The sequence below is a fragment of the Camellia sinensis genome, chromosome 12 (genome assembly GCF_055761805.1).
Source record: "Camellia sinensis isolate YWXY chromosome 12, ASM5576180v1, whole genome shotgun sequence".
In the NCBI taxonomy this organism is placed as follows: Eukaryota; Viridiplantae; Streptophyta; class Magnoliopsida; order Ericales; family Theaceae; genus Camellia; species Camellia sinensis.
The window spans coordinates 17362647-17385937 of record NC_138972.1 but is presented as its reverse complement, the minus strand read 5'-3'; the positions used below and the strand labels follow the sequence as shown (position 1 = coordinate 17385937).

General features: G+C 35.8%; 1 protein-coding gene across 1 annotated transcript; it reads right to left on the bottom strand.

The window, feature by feature from the left end:
* Nucleotides 1-8140: 8140 nt before the first annotated feature.
* Nucleotides 8141-10495, bottom strand: LOC145804395 (uncharacterized). The gene is made up of 3 exons (XM_082898147.1): nucleotides 10378-10495; nucleotides 9417-10184; nucleotides 8141-9319 (listed from the first exon to the last, which is right to left on the bottom strand). Exons 2-3 carry the CDS (start codon nucleotides 10169-10171, stop codon nucleotides 8269-8271), a joined length of 1806 nt encoding a protein of 601 aa, XP_082754273.1. The 5' UTR covers nucleotides 10172-10184; nucleotides 10378-10495; the 3' UTR covers nucleotides 8141-8268.
* Nucleotides 10496-23291: the final 12796 nt, after the last annotated feature.

Here is a 23291-nt window from a genome sequence, read left to right as displayed (position 1 = left end):
TCAATGTACAATACATTTTAAATGAAAAGCCAACAAGATAATTCAAAGTAATTCGTTGTTCAAATCGATGGTTCGATATTCAGATGGTTCAATGATTTGATTCACAAAACCCAAGTCTTACTGACTACGGTCACATAGCCCGTGACAAGGCCCAAAACCACACATAGGCCGGTGGTAAAGCCCCAAAAGAAACTAGTTTCTGTGCCAATAAATAACCCCCATTGGCTAGGGTCCAAATCATAGTCAGACTAGAGTGATGTTCAAAATTCAAACAATACACAACTTTTAAATAAAACATTTGAAGTTTTCATGAATAAACGTTTAGTACAATTTTTAGAATAGTTTAACCAAATATTCAAATAATTTTCATAATAATATTCGATGTTGTTTTATACTTGACCCATATTTTATTTTAAGAGAACATAAAGGCTATAAATAAATATTTATGATTTTAAACGATTCGATAGGAATAAAAATGAACTAACAGTGATAGAGGGTTACTTACCTCAAATAGCTAAAATAATATTTCCCAAGCTAATATCAAATTACCAAGATCCACCTCAATCTCACAAACCTAATAAAATATTACACCACATAAACAATTATTATGTGCACCCATCCATCTCTTCTTGTAACAACAATAGAATAAATTAACCCAATAGTCTATTAGGAACTCCCACGATTTAGCATCAAAACAAAGCCATCACGGCTTCAGAAATTCTCAACCCATATTATTCTCTTGTTGTTTATATACATGTAAAAATTTGTAATTGCTTGTAGTCAATCGTGTATCCCATAAATACACCACCATTAAACTTAACCCATCACATATCAATCTCAAAATATGAACCACCCAAATAGGATGCCAAATACACTCTAAAATTGAGCAAAATTGAGACCCCCAACGTAGACTACATCAATATATCTATTTAATCATATATGCCCATAAAATCATCTATTGATATATTAACACTAAAATCATAGATAGGAATACAATAAAATAAATCTTACCTAAGTGATGAATAAAGCAAAATCACCACTCTTATGAATCCTCCCTTTTCCTTGGTTTGGGTTTCTTTTCTTTAATTTTAAACTTTTCCAAACCCTTGCTTGTTGCCTTCACCTTTAACTCTTCCAAACCCTTTCTGCAGCACAAGCCTCTCTTCTCTTTTTCTTTTCTTTTTTCTTTTACCTTCTCAAACCCTAGCCGCCTATGGAGCAATTCATAGCCTCTGTTTTGTTTGTTTTCCAAGACTTAAAGCCACAATAGGTGGGCTTATTAACCTAATTTCTCAAAGTTACAAAATTACCCATCTAAGTAATAGGAAATATAATGCCATCTCATAACTAATTCTTTGATATTAATAAATGACTCATATAAGTTAATTTAATTACTAATCTATCCAATAAAATAATCCTACACACAACTTGGGTTTTACATGTATTATCCCAGATAATGTCCATCTCATATCAATAATATATAATTAATAATTATTATCTAATACATTGACAATTATTCATATCAATATTATCTCACATCTTGAAACATAATTTATTACTTTATTGGGATCTCTCCTAATCGGGTCATGCCACCATGGGCGGCCCAATTGGGTCCGGGTTCTAAACCCAATCCAATTTTCCAACATCTCCCATTCGAACATGAGTTGGCATGACACTGCGCCTTTTGTATCTCAATCTACCCAATAAACACAATCATACTAGCCAATGAATCGTGCGACCAGTGAGAACATCCGCATGTGGGAGCTCTACACTAAAAACTCAAAAAAGAGTCAGCATAGAGATATCAACCTGAAAATAAAAGTAGTGTCTCATATATCCCAGACCCATCTAATTACACCAGTCCAAAAAAATCTCTAATCTCTCAAAAGATCACGTTTGACCCTCTCAATTCTTGCAATATATTCACACTCAATCCGTCTCTCATACAGAGCGATATGAGTTGCCAGCAGTGAATATACAATAGTGGTGTAATACTAGATGATCTTTCATTTGCCCTCATGCCATTTAGTTTAGGATTGACCGCTTTCCTAGTGATGTCCCTTAAGGCCGGATCATACATGACCGCAGGCAACATACCAAAGTAGCAGAACATCAACCCCTTACCTTATGACATAGTCAAAGGTCACAAAAAGGGTACATAAGTAAAATTCATATAAATAATGACATGTAAGACTTACACAGTGAGGAAACAAGGATCCATTCTCTCACATCATTACTCGGTCGCCAAACACATGTAATATGAATACATGCTACGATGGAGTAACTCTTCCAAAGAGTGACATCGTACTAGATGCACCATACAGATCTTAGTCTAGTCGCTTTCTAGCGCCTAACTCAAATTCTCTATTTCGTCGTCTTCTAAACGCTAAATAAGATCTCGCATCTGGCTAATCATAACAGGAACAACATAGAAAGCGGGTACTAACATCTATGTTTGGTCTTTAACACGACCTCATCTTGGTTGTAACCAAGGCGACACACATAGTGGATAATTTAAGCCTCTCTTGGCTCCAAATAAAATAAACTGCTAGTCTCATCATTGCTCGCTCCTAAGCGCCAAGGGCGATTCCTCGTGTAAGTGAGTCAACCTGGGCTGCTGGCATCATCATCTGCTAATCATTATGACACAAACCATAATAGCATCAATATTTCATAATCCACCATCTACGATTCACATGAAGTGGTTCAAGATCACTACCTTTTGGACAGTTACCTCTCTAAATATATTTTGGTGATCAATTTGCGCTCATTCAAGATCTGCCCAACAAGCGCATTGAATCTTACAAATGGTAAATTTATACACTACCAGTAAAGCATCCTATTTACAGTCTAATAAGCAAGGTCAATGTCTAAACTACTCAGTTGACCATTTACAAAAGATAGCACTCATCATGCCAAATACGTCCATATAGCATACTTTAGGATCCCACAACAAAAGATCAAGGAATATGGGTCATCTGTTTTTCCCAAAGACAATCCGAGGATTCACTCAGTAGCTAAGACTTTAGCTTTTATCGATAGGAAAGTCAATGGGTTTGCAATTTTGCATTTAGAATCGTTCTAGGATATTTCTTATGTAAGTCATCAAAGACAAACTGAGAATTCTCCCAGAACAATCTCTAAGGATTGTACATCCGATTACATCAACCATGTCCATTATGTTTGAAACAAAGGACGGCCAACCCTAGGTGGCGACAACCTTATAAATTCTCGGCTCATAATAACCAAGTAAGGAAAAATTCCTTTTGGACCATTGATCATGCCTCAATGGTCTTCATCGATCATCATTGGCCTATCAAGGCTCGACGAAATCTAAGAACCACAATTTGGATAACTATTTTAGGTCGTAAAAGATTTATTAGAACTTACAATACTTTGGCGCTCCTAACTTTTCACCATAAAAGCAGAAGGTAAATCCCTACAGATCTACTTATCCAAGTCTCCAGCAAGAAGTTAGGTCACAACGTCCACAAATCAAAGTTTTGAACTCATGTCAATCATAGCCCAAGTCGAAATAACCTTACTCTCCAGGAGGAAGTCTTCTCATGGTTTACACCTTCCTCAATGGTGTGACCTTTCGGTATCTAGTGAGCCTTATACCTCAAAAAATGACTATCCAAATCGCCCATAACTTTAGAACAATTTTGCGTCATAGCAAAAAGTCAACCAAATCCTAGAAATGGTTAATCCTCAAAAACTTTGTCTTAAAATGTGCAATTTTGATCCACTTTCCAAAAATATGGGACTAGAGAGCCTTTGGCATTATCATATGCTCTTTATCATCTTGCAGAGCAATCATGAATGTTTCCCTCTCAATCACCTAGTGATGACGTGGAAAATTTTCACATTCACTACCACACAATTAAGAATGTAGAGTATTCTTCTCTAATGGAGTAATCCACTAGTAGGTACATCGCTCCCACTGTCCCTAGGATATTGAAAATTTCTTTCTATTCTCAACTAGGCTACATAAAGTGCCATACTTAGCATTCTGTATCTTATAGAGTTCCAAAACTCTATTCGCGTCACCTTTACTAAGAAAACTTTATGTGACTTAGTTACACTCCCACAAAGCTACTCACCTATAAGCACATGACCCAGAGGGTTTACATGACAGCATACAATAATGTGCCACATGACCCTAAGAGTTTATAAGACAACATACAATAATGCGCCATAGAACTCTAGGTCTTAACTTCGCAACCTTATGATAAGCAAAATAAAGATAAGCTGCTTGAAGGTTACAGATCGCCCACAAATGGCTCTCTGCTAACCCATTACTTAAATGGAGTGTAAAATCTGATATGGAGGGCACTTAGTTAGGGATATAGGCAACAAACTAAAATGCAATTCCCAATTGGGAAACATTTTGCGCGATCATCCACCTAACATAAACAATACTTAATTCCTTATCTCTAATACGCCATTGTGTTGCTGAGTATTAGGAATAATCAATTTTCTAAGCACCCATTTCTCTTCAAAGAGCTTTCTAAAAAACAACTGAAATAGATACCCGCCACCTTGGTCAAAACTAAAAGTACGAAAGCTCTTATCTAATTGATCTTGACCTCATATGTGCAATGTCAAAAATCATCTCAAAACTTTTGACTTCTGGGAGAACAAATATTCTTGACTAAGATGCGTATCGTAATTTATAAATGTGTCGAGATTGGGGCTAGTTATCATACCTTTACACATATCCAGTCGCAAATATCATAGTAGACTAAATGCTCCAATACAGATGTCCTTCTGTGGCTTTCCTACTTATTTGTACGCAACCATTGCGAACAAAATTACACATTTACATGAGAGCAAGATACCACAAGTGAGTGGGCCCGAAAGGCCCTACTCAAACCATCCATGTCATCTTCTCATTAATGTAATTAAAGTACAACAAGCTACCTGTTTATGACCAATGTCATAAACTAATTCCAATCATCCTAATGTGCGAATTATTCGAAAACATCAATGGAAGCACGTGATTCACCCATATGATCTATGGATTCGTTTTGAGTGTAAAAGGTATGCCCGAATCTATTTATTTCTGATGTGTATATAGTATATTAATTTCTACGTTGGTATAAGAGCCATTATTGGGTGTTTTCGTGTTATTTGTGCATGAATATATGTATAGATATGATTTGTGCATAAAATTGATATTTTTTGAACCATCTCTGATTGTCCTAAATTTCATATATGTTGTAGTCTATATTATTTAGATCATATCTGCAAAGTTTTGCGAAAAATTGGATCGCCAAATTTCGAGAAAATTTGAGATTCATATTTAATTTTTTGTAACTTTGACTGAATACTGGTTTTACATGCTTTCTTTTTATATTATGAAAATTATATATTTGGAATCCTTGTTTCGAGACCTTCGAAACGGTATATTATGGGCCTAATTCTGACTTACGGTTGAGGAGAAAAATCAAACCCTAATTTTAGGTAAGAGTTGAAACAAACAGAGAAAAAGACGAATTTGCTGACGTCATCTGTGAATTGTAGCGACCCTAATTTTTTATAAGTCATTATTTATTATTATTACTTTATTTTATTTTTGGCTTTATTAATTGTGTGGATACATGGGAATTTAATGTGTTATTTAATTAATTTAGTGTGATAGTTAATTATATATAATTAATCAGAATATTTATATATTTATATATTTTATATATAAAAATGTGTTTTATATATTGATAAAATATATATCATATTTATGTATGTTGTATTTATATATTAGGTTATACTAATAGCAATTGCCTTTAGGAAAAGAAAAAAAAACAAAAAAACAAAAAGGAAAGAGGGTTGTGTGCATCTGAGAGAGAGAGAGAGAGAGAGAGAGAGAGAGAGAGAGACCCTGTGATTTGGGTTTTGAAGCAGTAGCAGCCACGGGAAGAGAAGAAAAGAAAAGAGGGGGTGTGGCGGGGAGTGAAAGAAGAGAGGAGAAGAAAAAAAAAAAAAGAAAAAGATAGGGTTTTATTTGGGGGGTTTTATTAATTCTACAAGTAACTCTTTGATCTTTGAAAAATAATTGTGAGTGTAAAACCCACTTTCCTTGATTTATGTTTATTTCGTTATTTTTATTTATTTGATGTTTGTTTGATATTGTTTTTGCATGAACATGATGGATTAATTTTAATTATTTTGATTAGTTGTGTATGCAAAGTTTAGGGTTTTCATATGTATTTATTTTATGAATGTAATCACACTCATGAATATATGAAATTAAAATAAATTAGAAACACATAGATAGTTCTGAATACTTCACCACGACTCTATGGATTGTTGTGTTATTTGATTGTTGGTGAGAAAGAGTGTATAAAAACAATGTGAGGATTATGAGATTTATTTGAATGCCTTAGGGTTGCCATTGTGATGTTTCTTCTCATGGGTAAATGAGGTGCCGTGTATATATATATTGTTTCCTCAATCTCAGGAGTAGACGAGTGATTTGATTTACACACGTACGTATATGCTAATCATCCAGGGAGTGTGAGTCAAACTTGGGACGATATCCCCGTGCAAATTTGACTTCGGAGCGGTGTTGGGTATACGGAAGGCACATGGGATATATGTGTAGGCCGGAAGTGAAGGACCGAAGTGGTGGAATTAAGGTACAAAGAATTAAATATGAACTTATTGATATAGTTTCAATTGCTTTGATTTATATATCTCGAAAAATAGTAAACGACCTTAATAAATTATGAAATTTGGGCAAAGGCATGTATACATAATTCTAGACAACTTTTGTATTTTAAATTTTTACAAAAAAGATCGATTGAAAATTATAATCTGATGATCTTCGTTATAATAGTTTTTATTCATTTTAGCAATGCAAATTTTAGATGTTGTTTTAACGCACGAAACGAGCTCATTTTTATTGATCTCGCGTAAACTGAAGTAAAACATTATTTTGAACATTTTTCGTGTTTTGAACTTTTCCAAAACAAATCATCTTACGGCAGTTTCTTTTCGTTTTCAGCTTTAGATTTTTTTGTTGAATTCCGTCTAGGTTCTTCTTTCAAATTTTTCTCTCAATCTGTTCAGTTTATACTAAATTCGTTCTCACTGCCTCTTAGGAAATTTGATTTTATACAACTTTTATTCTTTGAGTTTTGGTCAATTCGAATGATTTAAGTATGAAATAGTGCATTTTTATACTTCTTCAACAATTTACTTACGATTAAATTATACTAACTTTATTTTTTTGAAGAATGATGGGTCTTACTAACTTTTTATACAGGGCTGATCCACCATATTTTTATCTTTGTTTTGTTTATTTTATACTCAATTGATATTTAGTTGTGTACGGGTAAGAAACCAAATGCCACACTTTCTCGGGAAATGTGGAACTACTAGTCTTGTCCCGTAAAGAATTAAATGTACTTTTATATTTGTCTGGTGGACATGTGGGTGTCAAATATTTGTACTCATACTAGTATACTAACCTGTTTTGTCTCTTGACATCTCGAATGCGTTCATTTGAGCGCGGTAGAGCATCCTTTGCAGGATTAGTTGGGGTTACAATGGTGACGAGAAATAACTATAGTTATTAGACGTGTCTCTTGCACTTTTTTTTTTTTGTTTTCTTGAGTTTATGGTTGATATTAGTTTATTGGATTTATTAATTTTTTTGACTTTAGTATTTTGACAATTTGACATTGTGAGTTATTTTTCAACTTTACATTACTTAAGTTGTTTTGACTAGTTGTTGATACCTTAATGTTAGAGGTATTAGATAATTATGAAATTATGATGGATGGTTTGATTTGCGTTTTGTTAGTTTTTTTTTTTAATTTTTTTATTCCTTGTAATCTTTTGAATATATAAATTTACTTAAACCTTATGGAGACGAGAACGTTTACATTTTGTTTCACCCATAAGATTTCGATGATGCACCATTACATGCATACCATGATTGTATTCCTCTCATAATTAGCATAACTAAATATAGGAAATTCCTAAAATATTAAAGCACAAGTTTCCTTGAAAACATCGTATTGTACTGTAAGAACTAACCATGTAATGTTCCTTCAGCTCTGGTTACAACTTACAACAATGTCTAAAACTGACTTCAAAAGAAAATGAAGTATGAATTTATATAATATATACACCATTTGAAAGCCAACTAGAACCAGAGTAATAATAATAATAACAAAAAAATTATATAATACAGGATCTACACAGGCTCGTGTGCTATTTGTTTGAAAAGTTTCAATTTGGATTGAAACTACTCCAATTAAATCTTCACTTTTTGTCGTCTTTTGCATCAAAGGCACAGAGATATCTAAGCCTAAAATTACAGGGCACACATTCAAAGGCAAAACGGTCATGATCAAGAGGTTTACCGCAGCAGTCACAGCAGGGCCCCCGGGGGTTCTTCCAGGTCTTGGGGCATTGAACAAAAGTGAGAAAGTGAGGGTGTTTCTCAACCTTAAGAGTGCCCCCAAATTTCACATTTGAATATAAATCACTGAGAAGAGGATGAACACATCCTGTATGAAGTGATTGGTCACATTCAATGCAGTGATAGAACCAACATTTTGGATTTACTTCGTTCTCACAAATTTCACAGTAATACTCGTCCAGATGGTTTTCGATAGGTGAATAGGTTAACAAGAAGGGGTGTTTATCATATCTGTGCCTAAACTTAAGCGGCGATAAAGCACAAAGGTGACAAAGGTTGAAACTGCAAGCCTCGCAAGCAAACACAAAGTAAACATTGGCCCTGCATGCACTGCATATACCATTGGATACTTTCCTTAGAGCAAGGGTGCGCCTGTGAATGTCGTGTCTCATAAAGTGGGGTAGGGAGGCACACGTAATGTCGAGGTAGAATTTGCAAGTTTCACAACCAAACATGAACACATTGCAACTTTTCAAGCAATACGCACAATTGAGTAGAGGGGTCTGCTGTGGAATCAATTGGAGCGGGTGCTCTGGGTGACACGGGTTTTGCAATTCACTATGCAACTCCGCACAACACTCGTGGAGAAAGAAGTTGCATTGAACGCAATGGTAAAAGGGAGCCAAGATGGGTTTAGCACATCCATCACATATTTCATCATGTTTCACCTCATCTTTGCTGTCTAGGCTTGACTTATTGTTGACTGGCTTGTCCACAAATACTAAAGGATGGACATGACTAGAGTGGCTGATCTCTGCCGCTCTGTTATATTTCCCTTGTTGACCAATGTTCTTGATAAAAAGGGTTATTGGATCAACTGATTCATCAGCTAATGGTAAACCCTTCATATTGGAGTCAAGAGGTTTAACTCCGACCTCTGTTTCACAATCCCTGAAACAACAAAATTATGAACTGAATATCATCAATTACCACGAAAAGGACCCAAACAGAATAAAAAGAATAAGAATTGTAAGGGAAGAAGGTTAACCTTGACAACTCTGCCCTTGATGTTGCACAATTAACATGGGAGAAGTATCTACAACCAACACAAATATAAGCCCAGTAGCGTCTATTCAGATACTTGGTGCATATTTCACAATTAGGCCTGAATTGATAATATTCATCAGGAAGATAATAGATGAGACTGAGAGGGTGGTGGTGATTAATACATTTGATGGAGCGTGGTAGTGAAGCACATTTCTGGTTGATCCAAAACCCACATGTGGTACAAAGATAGGAGGCACCTCGATGCTCTCTACCACAAGCAAAACAGAAGAACAAGGCTGGCCTTTGTATAGAGATTAGCGGGTGTTGGTGGGCATCGTGTCTAAAAACTTGTTGAATCTTGTCCATTGCTGAAACACACATTATGTCGAGATAAAAAAAGCATTTGGAACATTTGTAAAGAAATGTCTCACACTTTCTTCCACATGCAGCACAGTTGTAAATGGTGCCATCTTTAGGGTTCGCTACAACGAGATCAAGAGGGTGTTGAGTGTGCATATGATGTGACATCTTCATGGGTAGCTCTGCACATAATTTGTGCAAGAAAAAGTAACAGAAGACGCAACCATAGCAAGGACCTGAGATTGGTTGCTGACATCCATAGCACGAAACTTCCTTACCGTCACTCAGGTGCTCTTCTGAGAAAATCAATGAATGCTTATGGCTGAAATGCTTAATCTTCTGGACGGTGGTATGACCTGGTTTTGATCTTGAATCTGTTTGTCTGAGAAACATCATTACTGTTATTCTCCTACAATACACAATCAATCGATTAGTATATCTGCAATAAATAACTTCAAATTATAAGATCAACCCACCTTTACAAAAAAAAAAAAAATTAGAGCTCTTGTAATCTCAGTTTATTTATTTTTAGTTTTTGTTAAGAGAAAATGTAAACCATTGACTATATAAATTTGTAGTGACAAGAGAATTATATACCAAACCTTAATAAAATTCTTCCAATTTGATAGAAGCCCAAATCGAAAGAAATTCTTGATTCCCTTTAAAAAGATGACCTGCGTAGCAGAGAAGAAAAACAAGAAGATGAACAAGATGAGATTCTTCTTCATTTTTCCCTTCTACAAAGTAAAGTCACTTCATGTACTGCAAAAGTAAAGTCATCCAACCTCCAACCTCATCTTTAGGAGAATTTTCATTTTTTCCCAACAGAGGGAGGATTGGTGAAACCAGCTTCCTGCTCCTGAGGAGCACCCATTTTGGCTTACAACTTACAAGTCGCTTGAAATTATTTATTTTTGTCATGGACCACCACGCTATTCATTCAACAACTCTACAAATTCAGATTTATAAATTAAAAAAATTATCTAGTAAAGTGAATCAACAATTTAAATTTATTTTACTAATTGACCTACATTTTATTAATTTAATTTTTACTATACGAATGCATTCGAGATAAATTATGACAGAACAGTGAGTTCATAACATTTTTTTCTATTCATTTTACTTATCTTTGAATTCGGGCACATCATCATTCATTGCAAAAATAAATAAATAAATAAATAAATAATTTCATAATTATAATTGTATAATTTGATCACATTTATTTTTAGAATAAATTATAAATACATCTTGTAAGATTTACTTAAAATATATGTTATCCTATGTGATTCTGAAAATTACATCTTACCCCTTCAAATTTCTAATTACATAAAAAATAACTCATTTTATTAATAAATCATGAAATAAACTATCAATTTTTAATGATAAAATATATTTTAATTAATAACGCAGGCGATTTTATTGTTGTATATGAGAGTAGTTAAGAATTTTATTTTATTCTGTTTGTTCTGTTAAACAAAAAATTCTAATAATGTTTTATTTGTGATTTTTAAAACCATGGGAACAATTTGTATTTTAAACAAATTTCACGAGATATATTTATAATTTTTCTATGTAAAATACGATAAAGTACGTTCACACCCCTTAAGATTTGAAAAAGAGTACAATTAACTCCATATTTTTAAAATAATTGCACTGACTTATCCAGGTTAAAAAAAACTTAAATAAGGTAAATGATGGGTAAACACTAAACTAAATAAAGGTACATATACCTTTTAGTATAAAAAATATAATAATATCATTTTTCACTCGTACGAGTAACAAATCTTTTACTCCCTCCGTCCCAAAATAATGGTCTCTTTTGGGGAATCTAACTTTTTTTGATAGTACAATTATTGCATTTGAAAAAAGTTGATTTTCCAAAATTATCCTTTTGATAGTACATTTTTTGGGAATATCAATGCATAATTATACTTTTTATGTTGTTTATTAATTTAAAAGAAGGGTAAAATAGGAAATTTACATTATTTTTGTACTTGATTTTTAAAGAGGGACTAATATTTTGGGACAATGAAAAATGGAATAAGGGACTAATATTTTGGGACGGAGGGAGTATTAAAATTGGTTAACTGTTATGTAAATTAAAACCTCAAGAAAATTTAGTACAATTATGCTAAAAATATAGGACTAATTATATTTTTTTTAAAATCTCAAGAGAGGTTAGTATGATTTATGTTTTTAAATACATGAGCCACAAGTATAATTTAATACATTGTCAATTTTTTTAAAATAAATATCTTAACATCATGGGATTATGAAGAGTCTACATATATATATTTTTAAATTGCAACTTAGGATCACAATAGACCAAAGAAAGCTCTCTTTTTTTTTTCTTTTTTTTTTCTTTTTTTCCCCCATTTCTTTTCAATATATATATATATATATATACTAGTAGTGGTATATGTGTGTTACATCTGGTAAATTTAACATATTATCCTATATTTTTATATTAATGTTTAAGCATTAAAATTTTGAAAATAAATCGAAACCAATCGCATAAAATAATTGTAATCCATACTACATGGTTGAACTTGTTACTATTACATGTATAATTCACCAAGTTGTTTGACTTTTGTTAAGTGTATATTTGTTGAAACCATTTGATAATTAAACAGTGAACAAATAAAACACGCAACTAACATTTTAATATTATTATTATTAAAAGAGAAGAAGTAAAACATCCAACAAACATTGTAATATTATTAGTATTATTTTGAAATAAAACAAGTAAGGGACATTCAAAGTTAAAGTATTTTTTTATAAAATTCATTCATTTTATAGTTTGATCCTCATTGCAGTTAAACTTTGGGAAATTATTATATTGCTATTTTTCATTCCATACTGATCTTCGTCATTTTCTAGTTTTTCTGCTATAATCTTCACAGATGTGTGATTCTTGTCATTAATCTTGTCAGCCATGTAGAAAATATGTATGTATGTATGTCCAGAAACAAGTTTTAGTACCTTGTAAAATTTATTATTCTTGTCTTCCTGCAATAACAATAACAATAATAGTAATATAGTTTTAAATTAAATTTTTTCCTTTGCTATGTATGTGTGCTACTAATGTGACATTACTTATGCATTTGGTAAACTTACCTTTTCATTTTATGCTATCAATTAAGCTGCTAAACATCTAATAATTTTCTTAGCGACTTCAAAATGTGACACTGTAAACGTCCTCGAACGTCCCGAGAGGGAATCCCGTTTTCTTCGTTTGGGCTCACTACAGTTTAGGACTCAATGTCACGGTTCTTAATCTGATCTCGCAAAGTGCAATGCAAGATTAATAAATCACCAAAGAGTCCAAATCCGGCAAATCGTTTTGGAAAACAGATTTTTAAGAAAGAAGTGTCAAACATGGACTGCTTTGCCAGTTACAGAGTCGCCACCTAAATATTTTGTTTTGGGAGAATTTAGGAAACTCTGACTCGTTGCCTAAGGCCACGTGTCCGTCATCACCAAAGTTGCCTCGGCTTGGGAACTTGGGTACGATTGGGGAAGGTCAGCTATGAGCACCCCCGCTCGTCCGATCCGAAGATCGGCCTGTACTAAGCATGATATCTAGTTTTGAAAACATTATGCGTCCTTATTTTGGTTAATTAGCTAGAATTACTATGTGATGCGCACAACAAAACAAGTATAGACTAGGTCGCCTAATTTGGAACAAAGCATCGCATAATCGTTTGTTTGGAAATGGTTGAAGTTTGCTACTCGCAAGTAGGCTAAAATACGGATTTCAATGAATTATCTCAATTCAAGTAACCCAACCTTCACCCACGGGCATTCAGGCAGTTATATCACATAAGCACATAGCCTCATGGTAAACATGCTATCATTGCAACACTTACACGCATGCAGTATGCTAAAGCATAAATGCTTACCTAGTACTCCGAACCAAAACAAGGAACATGTTAGTAATCAAATGTATGATCCAAGTCCATGTTAAGATGGCTAATGCATCGCATACAAAATGCAACTAGAATAGGCTCGGCTAATCTAAGGATGGCATGTGAAATGCAACAACTCGATACACGTATTCAACTTGGAATTTGAAATACTATGTAGTTAGTATGATGCGTCGAGCCCGGTGCATGCAATACAGATGAATGATGCAAACATGCATAGCATAAGGATGCTAATTGAAACATGCCCTAGAACTAACCATCATAAGCGGTTAAGTAAAAGGGAGAAAGAAAAGGTGGTTGGAAGACATGCATCACATACACGCACATTTATTACAAAATTGCCCTCTCGGAGGGTCCGAATGAATAATACAAATCAATTAACTAACAAGCTAATTAAAGATTACAGACCCTTAATTAATTAAATTACTGAAAGCAGTAAAACAGCCTCGGGAAGAGGAACGAATGCATGCACGCTTGGCTCCGCTCGGAAATCCATCGCCATGCTCATGTTGCCTCTGTTTACATTGCTCTGCACCTCTAAGGACTGCACAAGTCTCAAGGTTACTTCTGGATTACTCCCTGAGCACTGTGGGAGGTCACCGACCAAGAGGAAACACCACCGGCCAAGGAATTATGGTCATCGACCAAAAATTAGATCACTGGCACTATTTTGGTAGTCGGTCGGCACTGAAAGTTGCCGACCGGCCATCTCCTCCTGCAGAACACTGGTTGACAGTAGCAGAGGACAGACAGAGCATGGCAAAGCATTTACAATGCAATATATGCACAAACACCCTCCTTATCATGCTATGAACTAAAAGGAGTGTGGCTCTCGACCCTCGGGCCACCAATCGCGCATCCCAATGCGTGATGGCCAAAGAGGTCAAGTATGTAATTCAATATGGAATGCAATGCATAGGACACACAAAGGGGTCCCAACCTCTATCATGGTTGGTTAAGAGGCAAGGAATGCATGCTTAATGCTATGCAACCTAGGTGTGGAAGCATGCCAATGCAATATGAGCATGCAAACAAGCAATGTACGATAGGTATGCTACCTAGACAAATAAGTATGCAAGGCATGTAATGACAATGCTAATGACAAACATGCAACAACATGTGAGGGAACTAGCATGGAAACATGCGAAGCAACTTAACAAAGAAAATGCATGCCAAATGCAATATAACTCAAGCATACGACAACACGCGATAGGCCAAGTATGCAACAACACGCAAGGCTAACATGCAACAACATGCAAAGAACGGACTTACACCAAGATGGACAGCTCTCTAATAGGTCCAAAACAGTGGCCAAAGTGCAAGAGGATAAGGGACAAATGCACATACAATCATGCATGGTAATTGGTCTAAGACTTAAGCATCAAAGAGGGACTTTTAAACACACTTAAAAGGAATGAAAGGCATGCAAATGTGGCAACATGTTAAGTTTTGAAATCATGCAAGGGATGATGCCAAATCAACCAAACAAATCAAGCAAAGCATGCAACCATGCCCAAAATTTGGAAACTAGCCACGAGACTCGAACCAAGACTATATGAAGCAAACCCCAAAGGGCCATGGGGACCTAAAATAGTCCCAAGGCAGGTCTAATCAAGACCAAAAACCCACTTAGATGGCATCTAAATGGCCTACACATGATGGCATACACAATGACACAATCATGGAGCATAAAATAGCAACTCTTTAAGGCATCAAAGGAGCATCAAATATAAGTAAACAGGCATGCCATATGGACTGAAATGACAAGGTAAGTGACTCCAAACCACTGAAATAAACCAAGTAATGCATGCTCACGACTCACACACCCAAAGCTAACAAGCCAGAGTGCATGGTGGCTATACAAAGCAAGTCATGGATGGCCTAAGCAACCAAAAATGGACCTCAAGCATGCCGAAACATGACTAAAAGCTTCATGGAGTTAGGCTAAAACATGTAAGCATGGTAGTCTAAATGCTAGGTACATGTTAAGGCAAATTGTGGGATTACAAGACAAGTATACAAAGCATGCATGGTATGTCCAAACTGACTTTGGACAGAGGTAAATCATGGCAAAATAACACCAAATATCAACTAGGGCATGGCCAACATGAACTTAAACAAGGTGCTCACACATGAGGCAAATATGACAAGTATTGAAGACAATAAGGAGAGGGGATGGCCCTTTCCTTCTTAGGACCTCAAAACACCATCCCCACCACTGAAATCCCTCTGGAGAGGGATTTCAGTGGTGAGAAGGCCAATACAAGGTGGTCCCGGAGCTCACAAAAATGAGGCCAAACAAGACCTAAGAGGGGGTAAACAACCCCAAACACCAAAGTGATCTAAAACAAAGTTCAAAAGAAAGTAAAAACAAAACTTTTCTTAGTTATACACTAAGCTTAAAAACAGATGCAAGGTAGGTTAAAAGCTTGTGCAAAAATGGGGAATAAAATGGTAAGTTTCTCACCCTTGTAGACTTTCTTCAAGAACACCACTCCAGCACTTTTTCTGAGTTTAAATCAACCCAAGAACCCCAAGATCAGCCTCAAGGGACCTCAGCTCCAAGGTATAGTGTAACAGTAAGTGTCTTAGTGCAAAACTAAGAACAAAACACCTTTAGGACACTATTACACACACACAAATGCAAAGAGAGAGAACTATAGAGATATATAGATACAAAAACTCTAACCCTAATTTCAGACCTCTGGAATCCTTGAGGAGGGAGGAGAAGCTCCCTCTTTATAGAATTCCAATCTTGCAAAGCTTCCAAAACAAGCTAAGCAAGAGACAAATCCCTCCATGCACGTGTATGGAGGGGGTGAATTGTGCGTGCCAGCTGGCATTAAATATCTGCATAAAGAAGATGAAAAGGGGTCAGTTGAAAAATATGGCCGGTTGACCAAAAAAAATGGCCGGTCGACCAAAAAAGGTGCTGACCGGCCACAACCTTTGGCCAATGGCTAGAAAAGGGAGCCAGTGGCTTCAAGGCATGGCCGGTGGAGTGCAGGGATGGCCAACAAGCCACCCTCTGTCCTTAGAAGCAAAAGCACAAGTGTTTGGTCCATGACCAAGTACAAAACAAACAAGTTGAGAGATCTTGAGGCAAGGCGCGTAGCCAAGACCTCCGAGAACTCAAAACGAATACGAGCATGGATGATCACCGAGTGTTCAAACGATGATATCCAGGTCTTTCTCTATCTATCACTATAAGCCTTATCAAATATCTGATATTTGATGTGGCAAATGTAAGTAAATTACGAGGTTATAATTTTAATATTTAACAAATGCTAGACATTAACTTGTGTTGTTATGTAAAACTATCACATACCTTGGATGATACTATGAATTTGAGTTCTTGCATTTACTCCGTTCTGCTCTTTGTTCAATTTGATAAACTTTGTTATTACATACTTTGTGAGCAATATACTAAGGTTGGTCCATATTGTCTATATGAATGATTGTCATTTTGAAGGAACAATGTGTACTCTATAAGGATATTTTTATTCATTGTCTATTAATATTAATATTAATATTATTTTAATGAAGTAAAAGAAAAATCATGATATTTGAAAATTGTAATTATTATTAGGATGATAAATTATGAAGTAATGCTAGGGATCCCAAATAATCTACCAAATGTTTTACCAAACATCTCACATGGGTGTGGGACCCACACACATGTAGGTTTGTGTGGGTCCCGCACCCATATAAGAGGTTTGGTAGAAAATTTGATAGATTATTTGGGATCCATAGCCTTTTTCTAAATTATGTACCTCAAAATCAAGTAATGAGCATTCTATCAAATCTTCTATCTTTACTCATCTGGGATTACGTATTTGTTGTCCATAACACTGTACCTAACTTATTTTCAATTATTTTTTTGATTGCAACTAAACATATAATATTTGTTAATTTTCTTATTGTATAAAAACTGCAAATATAGAAATAGAAACAATATGTTTTAAAACATATCATGTGAGACCCTTGACTTTTGTATTTCCATTAAGGCCTTTACTTTTGGATTACTTCAATGAAACCTCTCAAATTCTTGCCTACTTGCAATTTTAACCCTAGTATGAAAAATGCATCCCTATCAGAACCTTACGAACTCCAGTAACTTACGAATCAATTTTAATACCCTAATAATAATTAATGAAGTCCCTAATTAAGGATTGATTACCCAAAGCCCTAAATTTCCAATTCTTACTACGATCATTTGATTAATCGTCGTTTAATTCAAAATGAAGAAACTTAAACCAAATTAAATTCCCAAACCCTAATCCAATTAAATTCTATTCTTAAATAGATCTTCCAAATCATAATTTAAAGCTTAGCCCTCATGTTTTAATTAAATTACATCTTGACCTCAACTAGTACCATTATATATATACACATTTGTACCTTTAGATTTATTTTGTTTGCAAATATCTTCTAATTAGATACAATTTGTACATGAAAATCAAGGAAAAATCCACCAAATCCAAATACTGTGGTTAGCCACCTCTTCTTTATATATATATATATATAAGTGTACTTTTGTAACCAAATCTAAAATATCGAAAGATTTGGAAAGATATTAAAAGATATGGAAAGATTTTATACCTTACATCAATCTAGTTCTACATTGACTTAATCAAAACTAGATCATGTTTAAATATATAATTAAGGTCCCTAATTATTCACTATTCCATTTCATCCCAACTAAATCCAAAAATATTCAATTGAATTGGAACCAATGGCATTTTGGACTTTTCATGCCAAATTCTCCATTAATACATCACCACCCCCCACATTTTGCACATCTCATACATTCACACATCTACACATTTGGGTGAAAGGGAGAGAGGAGAGGACGAGAGTGAACCTTGGTGGTGGAGGAGAGGAAAGGAGAGGAAAATTGTGGAATCAACCCATCTAGGCACCAAGTAAGGCACAATATCATCTCTCATTCTATTTTTTCTTTCAAATACATGTTAATATGTGGCAGTAGAAAATCATCCTTTGGACTAGCCTTGTTCAAATCCCTAAAGTCGACACAAAACTTGAGTTTTCCATCTTTCTTCGGTATCGAAACAGTGTTGGCCAACCATGTCGGATACTCTAAAACAAGTAAGAACCCTGTATTAATCTGCTTAGGAACCTCCTCTTTATTTTTCAATGCCTAATCAGGACATACTCTTCTGAGTTTTTGCTTGACAGGTCGAGTCTTGGGCTCAAGAACAATCCTGTGTTGTACAATCTCAAAATTGATTCTAAGCATGTCTTCATAGGACCACACAATAATATCTTTGAATTCGTTTAATAAAGTGACTAATCACTAGCGTCCCTTTGAAGACAACGTGGAACTAATTTGGACCAAGTGAGGATCCTTCTTAGTACCCACATTAGTTGAAATAATTTCATTCATCAAGGGTTTAGCGCGCCACTTTTCCTCTCGGTCAATCAAGTTTTTCAATGCCCGAAGAATTTCTTTCTATTAATTTTCATCAAAATTTTGGAAATCTCGGTCAACACGATGAATTAATGGCACAAAGAACTAAGCAAAGTCTACTGCATTCTCATTAACACTAGGCTTAGTAGTTGCAACAGACTCAAAAAAAAAAATGAAAAGGACAACCTTGACAGAACAGTGGCGTCCAGGCACTACAAGAAATGGCATTTTTGGTGACTAAATTTTTAGTCGCCAAAACTTTTTAGCGACTAAAATTTTTATTCGCCATATTAGTCGTTGAATAATTTCGAGAAACGTAATTGGCAACTAAAAAAAGTTTAGTCACCAAAAGTCCTCAATTGCCAACTAATTGTTTAGTCGCTATAAGCGATCAAATAAAATTAAATATCACATTTTCAGCTACTAAAACATTTAGTCGCCAAAAATGTAATTATTTAGGTTGACTAAAGTTTTTGTCGCTAATTTTTTTTTTTTTTTTGGGTTCATCTTATTTTTTTTAAGCTACTAAATGCTTTAGTCACCTAAAAGCTATTTATTTTATTTTATTTTATTTTATTTTACTTTTTTAGCTACTAAAGTTTTAGTCGCCTAAAGTCTAATTTTTTTTTTGGCCACTAATTATTTAGTCGCTAAAAATATTTACTTCCTTTTTGACTACCAATTGTTTAGCCACAAAAAACATGATTTTATGTTTTTTTTTGTTATTATTAATTTTTCCACAACTTGTATGTATTACGTGCAACCTGTATCATGTATATAAACAAAATAATACATATGTTATCAACCATTTCACAATCTGCATCCCTTTTGTCAGTGATGCTAGCACAAGAATCAGAAGCTAAGGTGGAAAAGGCCATTTACTATCTGGGTAAAAAAATGTTGGATTATGAGATCCGTTACACTCTTGTGGAGAAGGCTTGCTTAGCTTTGGTTTGGGCCACTAGGAAGTTGAGACACTACTTGTTAGCCACTCCGTAATTCTGGTTTCGAGATTGGATCCCATTAAATATCTCTTTGAGAAACTGGCACTTACGGGTAGACTAGCTCGTTGGTTACTTCTTCTCTCTTAATTTGACCTCAAGTGTGTCACTTGCAAGTTAGTCAAGGGAATAGTTGTAGCGGAATATTTGGCAGGCCACCTAGTGGAAGGAGAGGAAGAAGTAGAGTACCTATTCCCAGATGAGAAGATCCTGTAAGTAGAAGAAGAGACGTGGAAAATGTACTTTGATGGAGCAGCTAACCAATATGGTTATGAGATAGGTGTGTTGCTTATATCACCTGATGATTCCCATAGACCCCTAGTTTTCAAACTCTAGTTCAAAGTATCCAACAACGAAGCAGAGTACGAGGCGTGTATTGTTGGATTAGAAGCTGCCCTAGAACTAGGGGCAATAAGGTTAGATTTTATCGGAGACTCAAACTTGGTTATTCTTAAGCCAATGGAGATTGGAAGGCCAAAGAAGAGAAAATGAAAGTTTATGACCAGACCCTAGACATTCTGATTCCATGGTTTCAAAAACTGACATTTACGCACTTGCTAAGAGAGAACAATCAGTTTGTTGATGCACTAGCAACTCTATCCTCTATAGTAGACATACCGATTGGGGTTAAGATGTGTCTGATTATCATTGAACATAAGTATGCACCTGCTTACGAGACAATAGCCGTAACAGATGAGGTTCAGGACAAGAATCCTTGGTATCATGACATTTGGAACGTTCTGGAGAAGAATGCGTATCCACCAGGGGCAAATGCCAAGGATAAAAGGGGAATACGACTTCTAGCTGTCCAGTTCATCATATGGGGAAGTAAGTTTTATAAAAGACAGCATTAGGGAATGCACAAGCTCTATGTCAAAGAAGAAGAATCCAAATGTCTCACGGAGGCCATCTGGAGGAGAGTGTAGACCACACATGAATGGTCTGATACTGGCCAAGAAGATCCTCTGGCAAGGTTACTATTGGTTAACCATGGAGGATGATTGTATGAACTTTGTTCGGCGATGCCATAAATGTCAAATCTATGCTAATCGCATGAATATCCCATCGTCAAAGCTCTACAATATGACTTCACCATGGCCTTTCTTAGTTTGGGAAATTGACGTCATCGGAGCGATCTCACCAAAGGGCTCGAATGGGCACGAGTTCATTCTAGTGGCAATTGATTACTTTACTAAGTGGATAGAGATGCAGTGGTGTTCTGTGTTGAAAGCGTCGCATGTGGCCAGATTCATCAGGAACAACATCATCTGTAGGTGTGGAGTGCCAAATGAGATAATATCAGGCAATGGCTTACAATTCAAAAAGGAGGTGGTAGATTTGTTTGAGAAATACAACGTGGCTTTTCACAAGTCATTAACATAGAGGCCACAGACCAATGGAGCCGTTGAAGCCGCAAACAAGAATATCAAGAACATTCTATGAAAGATTATGGAAACCTACAAGGACCGGCCAGATAAACTGCCTTTTGTACTCTAGGGTTATAGAATGTCAATTCGAACATCTACAGGGGCAACCCCTTACTCTTTGCTATATGGGTTGGAAGCTGTTTTGTTGATCAAGATCGAGGTACCATCACTGAGAAGCATGGCCGAGTGTTAGATAGCAGAGGTGGATTGGCAACAAAACAAATTTGAAGAGTTGATGTTATTTCATGAGAGGGGGTTGAAGGTGTTATATCACATCCAGGGATATCAGCGTAGAATCGCCAGGGCCTTCAACAAGAAAGTCAAATCTAGAAACCTCAAAGAAGGAGATATGGTGCTCAAAGACAAGCGAGCCCCTATCCATGACCCTAGGGGCAAGTTTCGACCCAATTGGACTGGTCCCTATATCATCAAATCTATCTGGTCAGGAGAAGCAATCATCCTCGTGGATTTAGATGGCTTGGAGTTCTCACAATCGATCAACATGGAAAAGTTGAAGAGGTATTATCCTTGAAAGGCTTGCTAGGCCAAAAACTCAGAAGGGCAACCTAGGAAAAAGTTAGAGCATAAAAAATTAAAAATAATAAAAATAGAGCTCGCAAGGTTGAAAACCCGAAAGGGCATCTTTGGAAAAAATTAAAGCATAAAAGGAGAGATTTAGTACCCGAGTGAACCTTAACTGAACTACGAAAGGCTTGATTCCCATCTTTGAGATACGTAGGCAACTTCATCTCGAAGTTCAACCCTAACCACTTTCAACTATCCTATCCATTGTTTGATTGGTCCATCTCACCATCAGTCGGCTGGATTGTTTTACCTCCATTTAGCGGAAGATCTAGTTGTAAGATGAAGCAAGGGGCAAAACAATAGTGAAGGTGAATACAGTTGTGGGCAGTTATGATCTTCTTGATTCGGGGATGTACATCTTAAGGATTGATTCCATGTGTAACTGGTAATGACCGCTTGTGAAAATTTGTTTTGAAAGGTTTTAATGAAGTTGATTTTCTCAAAATTTTACCTTTTGTAACACAGACAATTTCTTTGGACCCAGAAGGAAAATTTTCAGTACTCACAACTTTAATTACATGATTTCAACACAAGTACACCCTCCAACTCTCAGGTTAAATCAAAGTTACTTTTACATCATAAAACTTGAAAAGAAAAGTCAAAGCAATAAACTAGGCGCATAGATAAGTTAGGTAGCAGTCCTCTACCTCTTGCCTGTACTCTCAAAAGTCTCTGCCACCAAGGATGGCCTAACCTGTGTCTCATCCTCAAGCCAAGTGTAGACACCCCATTTTTGACCGTCCTCAAGACTTGGACGTCACCGTTTGAACACTCGGTGATTATCCATGTTTGTGTTCGTTTGGAGTTCCCGGAGGTCTCGGCTCGCGCGCCCCGCCTCAGGATCCCCGAACTCGACCGTTTAGTGTCTGGTTTTGCACCAAACACTTGCATCTTTCCTTTGAGAGGCAGAGTGGGGCTTGTAGACCATCCCCACCCATCACCGGCAGTGGCTAGATGCCACCGGCTGGTTTTTGCTGCCATCGGCAATTTAGTTTGCCGGTCGGCACTATTTGTTGCCGGTCAGCACTTTTTTGTGCCGGTCGGCACTTTGTTTGGCCAAGATGGCATTTTTTGCCGGCCGATTGCTGTTCATCTGCTTTTGTAGATATTTTTGGACAGCTGTATAACTTTTGCTCCCCTCCATAC